Here is a 9,376-nt window from a genome sequence, read left to right on the forward strand (position 1 = left end):
ATAATCCTTATACATAGCGTGTATAAACTTGTACATAGTCTATATAATGCTTGTACATAGCGTGTGTATATTGTTTGAATAAACTTATACATAGTATGCATAATGCTTATAAATAATATATATAATGCTTATACATAGTATGTATAATACTTATATAAACTTATACATAATGTGTATAATGCTTGAACTTAGTATGTACAAATATATACCTAGTTTTTATAATTCTTAGATATAGTGTTTACAACCATATACATTGTTTGTATAATGCTTGTATATAGTAAATATAAATTTGTATATAGTATGTATAAACTTGTATATTGCGTGTATAAACTTGTACATAGTGTGTATAATACTTATACATATCATATACAAACTTGTACATAGTGTTTAAAATGCTTATACTTAGCATGTATAAACTTATATAATTCATGTATAATTCTTGTACATATCATGTATAAACTTATACATAGTATAAAAAATACTTATACGTACCATATACATAGTATGTATAATGCTTATATATAACGTATAGAAACTTATATATAGTGTGTATAATTCTTCTTTAAAGTACATAAAATGCTTATACATATAGTATATAAACTTATATATAGTGTGTATAATACTTATATATTGCATGTCAAACTTGTATATAGTGTGTATAAACTTCTATATAGTATGCATAATGGTTGTATAAACTTATACATAGTGTGTATAATGTTTGTAGATAGCATGTGTATAATGTTTGAATAAACCTGTACATAGTGTGTATAATGCTTGTAAATAGTGTGTATAATGCTTATACAAATAATGTCTAAACTTATTCATAGTGTGAATAATTCTTGTATGAACTTGTACATAGTGTGTATAATGCTTGTACATAGCATCTATAATACTTGTATAAACTTGTATATAGTGTGTAAAATGCTTGTATATAGCATGTAAAAACTTCATGTAAAAACTTGTACATAGTTTTTATAATGCTTATATATAGTGTTTATAAACATATACATAGTGTGTATAATGCTATTACATAGCATGTATAAACTTGTATATAGTGTGTATAAACTTGTACTTTGCGTGTACAAACTTGTACCTAGTGTATATAATACTTGTAAATATCATGTATAAATTTGTACATAGCGTGTAAAATGCTTGTACATAGCATGTATAAACTTGTATAATTCATGTATAATATTTGTACATATTATGCATAAACTTATACATAGTGAGTATAATACTTATACATACAATATACATAGTGTGTATAAAGCTTATATATAGCGTGTATAAACTTATACATAGTGTGTATAATTCTTATTTATAGTGTGTAAAATGCTTGAACATATCGTGCATAAACTTGTACATAGTGTGTATAATACTTGTATATTTCATGTAAAACTTGTACATATTGTGTATAAAACTTATACACAGTGTTTATAATATTTATATATAGTGTGTACAAACTTATACATAATATGTATAATGCTTGCACATAGCGTGTATAAAATTGTGCATAGTTTGTATATTATTTATAGTATATTATACACCATGTAAAACTATTTATAAGCAAACTTATACATGGAGTGTATAATACTTGTACATAGTGTGATATAAATCATCATTATTAATAATAAAGGTTTAGATCCATCTTGTAGTTTTCTTAAATACCTTTAAATATTCATTACAAGTGAAGAGCAATTATTACTGCTACTTCTTGCTAAGCCAAATTTCAAATATACTTCCAAACCCATTTCTTTTGAAAATTCCTCACAACAATGATATCCCTCACCGTCTAGATGCAAGAAGGTGACATAAAAAGATGAACACATTTTATATAATTTAATTAAAAGATGGTTTACAAATCTGAAAGATGAGGAATAGCAAAGAAAACATAGTATGCACATTAGCTAAATTTTGAGGATACAATCTTCAAAGAAGCACTTGATTTCAGCCAAACGATGAGGTCGGAGCTCCTTGATATCTATATAATGTCTATATTCAGGATCATAATCACAAACAATATTTATTTTATCATCCTTTTCTCCTTGTTTTGAACAACGTATATAATAAATCAACATCTTTACCAAATACGGATAAATTTTAGAATCAAAATGATATAAGTTTGATTTGCATATAAAATAAAAGAATAAAACCTTATCAATCATAGGCATGAGGCCTATAGCTTTTGTACAAAGGAAACATCTTAGGAGGATTGGCTCCTGTTCAAAGAAGAAACACTAATAATCCACATGAATAATTCTTGTAAGCATAGAGCAGAGCAACTGATAATTTTAACATATATTATAAAAATAAAAAATACATTTTCCTAATAGCGTACCTTCATGAGAACAAGAACATCCAGAGGGTCATTGTCTTCACAGAGTGTTTTTGGAATGAAACCATAGGTTTTGGGGTACACCCCCGATGAGTAAAGAACATAATATACCTGAACAAGAGGGGAGGAACAATTCCTTTTTCTTCTCAAACTTTATTTTCTTATTTTTGAGTGAAGGAATTTGGCTATTTTAGAGGACTTCCTCATTTACCTTTATCAGCCAAGTCTTTTTATCGAGTTCATACTTCCCCTTACTTGGTTTTGAAGACCTTTCTAGGGCACATGCACATAATTTCCATCACTAACATTCAAGATGAACTCTCACTAACTTGATAACGTAGTATAAACTATACTTCATCCTTATTTATAAATGAAATTTGAAGCATCGAGTCTCAGCTCACTAACTTAATAACATAGTTTAAACTATACTTTATCCTTATTTGCAATTGAAGTTTGAATAATCTAGTCTCAGCTCACTCACGAAAGAATTAGGAAATTATTTTAATGATGAAGAGCTGCTAATTGACAAATAACTGCATAACAAAAAGAAAAGGAGAGTGAATATTAAAAATAAAATGATATAACCAAAATCATAGAGCATACTTTAACGGGCTATCAATAATTTAATTTAATTATGGTCATTTATTCAGTAACCAGCAAAGAAAATTATGGTAAGAAAATGCATGGAAAGAAGAAACACATAGACTGCATGCATTTTTTTCATGTCAAAATGCACTCCTATAAAAATGATTCATCTTTCTTATTCCAGGAAAATCTACCAATGATACCAATGATAAAACCTTGCTTGTGTTAATTATTTTATTCCTTTCTAGTGTAAACCACATAAAAAGTAGCACGATGAACAATATGCATCTGAGAACCCTATAGCACAATGTTTTCAGTTAATAATAATAAAAGTTTAATTTAAATAGAAATAGCTGCAAATTGATTATCATCACATAGGTATATAATCAAGACAAAAAAGCTCATACTTCACTACAAAATAAACTTTACTCATCATTTGATACAAGTTTCCAAGTAGTTCATACGCTTTGTTAACCAAAGCATCAAGTTCCCCCAGCATTTTTTTCAGCTTGTCATCTGAAGCTAAGTTAGAGATAGAATCCTCTTCCAATGCAGCCTTCAACATCACCAAGATAGAATCCTCTTCCAATGTAGCCTTCAGCATTTTATTCAGCTTGTCATCAATAAAACCTTGCAAGCAATTTAAGCTACCTTTAATTTTATACCCTGATATCATCATCCTTAAGCCCAACTACTAGGGTCGGCTTAATCAGCATCTTGGCTAGTCCTTTTAATGTTTTAGACATGCTAATTCTAATTTTCGCAAATCTTCACACACAACATAAAAAATCCTCAATAACTTGAAACTGTCTTTTTTTTTTCATTATAATCCTTCGACAAAAATTATATCAATTTTCCTTACCGGTTGACTTTGGGTAAATATTTACACAAACATTATAAGTCTATCTTCTATAACCTTATTTCACTACTCGATTGCCTATGTACCTTAATTCGTAAACACCTTTGTAGAATAAGGATATAATGAATCCAATAACTAACTCAAATGAACTAAAATCACACCAATGACCTAATTAATAAACTTCAAAATTAGCGATTGAGAAGATAATGACAAGGTCCGAAGATTAACCTTTTATTATATACAAAACAATTTGCATTCGGTGCTACAACATTCGATAGATTGTTCAAAACTTGTAAATTAAGAACCTCAAGAACCTTAGAAAATCAAAAGAGGGAACAAGAATATTTTATGAACCCTACACAATCAGCATTATATATTGGAATCAATAAAGCATATTGTGCTTAAAAAAGATTAAAAGCCATTAGAAGACTTACCAAATGCAGCTGTCTTGAAGTAGTGTCAGCGATCGATGAATCGCACGCATGCCGCATCAGAAATGCTGTGCTTGAGCAAGATGAAAAAAATAATAAGGGGAAGAGGAGGCCTCGATCGGCAATGTAGCGGCAACGATCAAGTATTCAACTTTGGGGTGAATACACGCTTGAGAAAAATGAAAGAATAATTAGAGGAAGGGGAAAGTTTGAGATAGTGCGGGGTAAAGTGGGGACTTGTCGCACAAGATCTCTTAATTAGCACCAAAATCATTATATGCCCTAATATATATTTGTTAGGACACATAGATAAAAGTGTTGCTAAAAGTTATTTTTTTATAGTGTACACACTACATATAAGCATTATACACACTACGTATAAGTTTTATACACACTATGTATAAGTTTTACAAGCAATATACAAGTATTATACACGCTATATATAAGTTTATACACAATATGTACAAGCATTTTATACACTATAAATAAGAATTATACACACTATGTATAAGTTTATACACGCTATATATTATCATTATACACACTATGTATATGGTATGTATAAGTATTATAAACAGTATGTACAATTTTATACATGCACAAGCATTATATATGAATTATACAAGTTTATACAGGCTATGTACAAGTATTTTATACACTATATATAAGTTTGTACATCTATGTACAAGTATTATACACACTATTTTTAAGTTTATACACACTATATATAATTTTATATATATTATGTACAAGTATTATACATAGTATGTATATATTTGTAAACACTATATATAAGTATTATAAAAATTATTTACAAGTTTTTACATGATATGTATAAGCATTATACACACTACATATAAGTTTATACAAGTATTATAGATGTTATATATAAGTATTATACATACTATGTACAAGTTTATACAAGCATTATACACACTATGTATAAGTTTATAAAATATATGTACAAGAATTATAAACACTATTTACAAGCATTATACACACTAAGTACAAGTTTATTCGAGCATTCTACACACGCTATGTACAAGTATTATATAGACTCTGTATAAGTTTATACACGCTATGTATAAGGATTATACAAATTATGAATAAGTTTAGGCACATTATGTAGAAGTTTATACTCGCTATGTATATGGATTATACACATCATAAATAAGTTTATACACGTATTATACATAATTATTACACACTATGTGCAAGTTTATACATGCTATGTATAAGGCTTATACATACTATATATAAGTTTATAAATGCTATATACATAATTTTTACATAATGTGCATGTTTATAACCGCTATGTACAAGCATTATACATGCTATGTATAACTATTATACATAATATGTACAAGTTTATACAAATACTGTAAATGTTATGTACAAGTTTATAAATACTATATATAAGCATTATACACATTTTGTATAAGTTTATACATGTTATGTAAAAGCATTATACACACTATGTACACGCTATATACGAGCATTGTAAATACTATATACATGAATTTTAATTATTACATATAAGTTTAAACAAGCATTCTACACTAAGTTTAAGCTATATATAAGTATTATACACACTAAATACATATTTATACACGCTATGTACAAGCATTATACACACTATTCATAAGTATTATACACTCTGAATAGGTTTATCTACACTATGTATAAGTTTATAGAAGCTATATATAAGCATTGTATATGTTATATACAAGCATTATGCATGCTATATAAAAGTATTATATATACTACGTATAAGTTTATACAAGCATTATACATAATATATAGAAGTTTATACATGCTATCTATAAATAATATACATTTTATGTACAAGTTTATACATGTTATATACAAGTATTATACATAGTATGTATAAGTTTGTACACACTATGTATAATCATTATAAATACTATGTATAAATTCTATACACACTCTTTACAAGTTTTACATGTAATATACAAGAATTATACACAATATGTACATGTTTATAGATGATATATACAAGCATTTTACACACTACAAATAAGAACTATATACACTATATATAAGTTTATAAACGCTATATATAAATATTATACACACTATGTGTATGGTATGTATAAGTATTATACACATTATGAATATGTTTATTAAACTATGTACAGGCATTATACATGAATTATAATGGTTTATACACGCTATGTATAAGCCTTTTATATGCTATGTACAAGTTTGTAAATGTTTTGTACAAGTATTATACACACTATGTATAAGTTTATACACATAATGTACAAGTTTATACACACTATATATAAGTTTATACAAGTTATGTACAAGTATTATAGACACTATGTATATATTTGTAAACAATTTATAAAAGCATTATAAAAATTACGTATAAATTTGTATATGTTATTTACAAGTATTATACACACTATGTACAAGTTTATACAAGTATTATATATGCTATGTACAAAAATTATACACACTAAGTACAAGTTTATACAAGCATTATACACACAATGTACAAGTTTAGACATTCTATTTATAAGTATTATACACACTATTTGTAAGCATTATATACATTATGTACAACTTTATTCAAACATTATACACATACTATATACAAGCATTATATAGATTATGTTTTAGTTTATATACGCTTTGTATAATGTTTATACAAACTATGAACAAGTTTATACACATTATGTATAAGTTTATACACACTATGTATAAGGATTATACACACCATGTATAAGTTTATAAACGATATATATATAATTTTTACACACTATGTGCAAGTTTATACATTTTATGTATAAGGCTTATACATACTATGTATAATTTTAAAAATGCTATAAACATAATTTTTAAATATTATTATGTGTAAGTTTATACACGCTATGTACAAGCATTATACATGTTATGTACATGTGTTATACACACTATGTACAAGTTTATACTAATATTAAATATGTTATGTACAAGTTTATACATGTTATATATAAGCATTATATAGATTATGTATAAGTTTATACACGATATGTACAAGCATTATAAACACTATGTACATACTATGTACGAGCATTGCACACACTGTATACAAGAATTATAGACATTATATATAATTTTATACATGCATTCTACACTATGTTTAATTTTATATACATACTATATACATATCTATACATAATTTACATACTATGTATAAGTTTATACATGCTATGTACAGGCATTATACATATTATGTATAAGTTTGTACACAAAATGTATAAGAATTATAAACAATATGTACAAGTTTTGTACACACTATGTATAAGTTTTACATGCAATATACAAGTATTATATACACTATGTATAGGTTTATACGCGATATATACTAGTATTTTACACACTATACATAAGAATTATACATACTATGTATAAGTTTATACACGCTATATATAAACATTATACATACTATGTATATGATATGTATAAGTATTATACACACTAAGTATAAGTTTATGCATGCTATGTACAAGCGATATACATGAATTATATAAGTTTATACATACTATGTAGATTCATTTTACAGATTATGTATATGTTTGTACATGCTATGTATAAGTATTATACACATATATATAAGTTTATAGATGCAATATATAAGTTTATACCAAATATGTAAAAGCATTATATATACTTTGTATATGTTTGTAAATACTATATATAAGCATTATAAAAACTATATACAAGTTCGTTCATGCTATGTATAAGTATTATACACACTATGTATAAGTTTATACATGCTATGTACAAGCGATATACATGAATTATATAAGTTTATACACGCTATGTACAAGCATTTTACACATTATGTATAAGTTTGTACATGCTATGTATAAGTATTATACACACTATGTATAAATTTTTACAAGTATTATAGATATTATGCACAAGCATTATACACATTATGTATAAGTTTATATAAGCAGTATACACACTATATACAAGTTTATAGATTCTATGTACAAACATTATACACACTATTTACAAGCATTATAAAAGCTACGTACAAGTTTGTTCAAACATTATAAACATGTAATGTACAAGCATTATACAGACTATGTACAAGTTTATACATGATATGTATATGGATTATACAAATTATGAATAAGCTTATGCACATTATGTATAAGTTTATACACGCTATGTATAAGGATTATATACACCATGTTTAAGTTTATACAAGCTATATACATAATTTTTACACACTATATGGAAGTTTATATATGCTATGTATAAGACTTATACATATATATAAATATTTATAAATGTTATATACATAATTTTTACACACTATGTGCAAGTTTATACACGCTATGTACAAGCATTACACATATTTTGTATAAGTATTATACACACTATATACAAGTTTATACAAATATTGTACATGCTATGTATAAGTTTATACATATTATGTATAAGTATTATACACATTATGTATAAATTTATACATATTATGTAAAAATATTATACACACTATGTACACGCTATATACGAGCATTGCACACATTGTATACATGAATTATACACATTATATATAAGTTTATACAAGCATTCAACACTACGGTCAATGCTATATACAAGTATTGTACACACAATGTACATATTTATACACGGTATGTACAAGCATTATACAGACTATTAATAAGTATTATACACTCTAAATAAGTTTATATACACTATGTACAAGTTCATAGAAGCTATATATAACCATTGTACATGCTATATACAAATATTATGCTTTATGTATAGAAGTCTATACACTCTATCTATAAATAATGTGCACATTATGTATAATTTTATACATGATATGTAAAAATATTATATATATTATGTATAAGTTTGTACATATAATATATAAGATTTATAAACACTATATATAAGTTTTAGACCAACTATGTACAAGTTTTATATGCAATATACAAGCATTATACATACTATGTACGAGTTTCTACATGATATATAAAAATATTTTACACACCATAAATAAGAATTATACACACTATGTATAAGTTTGTACACGCTATATATAAGCATTATACACCCAATGTACATGGTATGTATAAATATTATACACACAATGTATAAGTATATTCATGCTATGTACATGTATTATACATGAAT

The 9,376-nt window shown here is 25.7% G+C and overlaps 1 protein-coding gene across 1 annotated transcript; it reads right to left on the reverse strand.

The window, feature by feature from the left end:
* Window positions 1-1,907: 1,907 nt before the first annotated feature.
* LOC110110436 (soluble inorganic pyrophosphatase PPA1-like) lies at window positions 1,908-3,596 on the reverse strand. Its single transcript, XM_020841921.1, has 5 exons — window positions 3,350-3,596; window positions 2,547-2,608; window positions 2,339-2,446; window positions 2,157-2,219; window positions 1,908-2,048 (listed from the first exon to the last, which is right to left on the reverse strand). Exons 1-5 carry the CDS (start codon window positions 3,594-3,596, stop codon window positions 1,908-1,910), a joined length of 621 nt encoding a protein of 206 aa, XP_020697580.1.
* Window positions 3,597-9,376: the final 5,780 nt, after the last annotated feature.

Source organism: Dendrobium catenatum, unplaced genomic scaffold (assembly GCF_001605985.2).
Source record: "Dendrobium catenatum unplaced genomic scaffold, ASM160598v2 original_scaffold_107022, whole genome shotgun sequence".
Classification (NCBI taxonomy): domain Eukaryota; kingdom Viridiplantae; phylum Streptophyta; class Magnoliopsida; order Asparagales; family Orchidaceae; genus Dendrobium; species Dendrobium catenatum.

Excerpts from the sequence above, each read along its gene's own strand:
- LOC110110436 (XM_020841921.1), bottom strand. The coding sequence starts at position 3,596 with ATGATATCAGGGTATAAAATTAAAGGTAGCTTAAATTGCTTGCAAGGT. Across the intron at positions 2,609-3,349 it reads AAACTTGTATCAAATGATGA|AAAGGTCTTCAAAACCAAGT; the intron begins GTAAAGTTTATT and ends CATGTGCCCTAG. Across the intron at positions 2,220-2,338 it reads ATGTTCTTGTTCTCATGAAG|GAGCCAATCCTCCTAAGATG; the intron begins GTACGCTATTAG and ends TTCTTTGAACAG.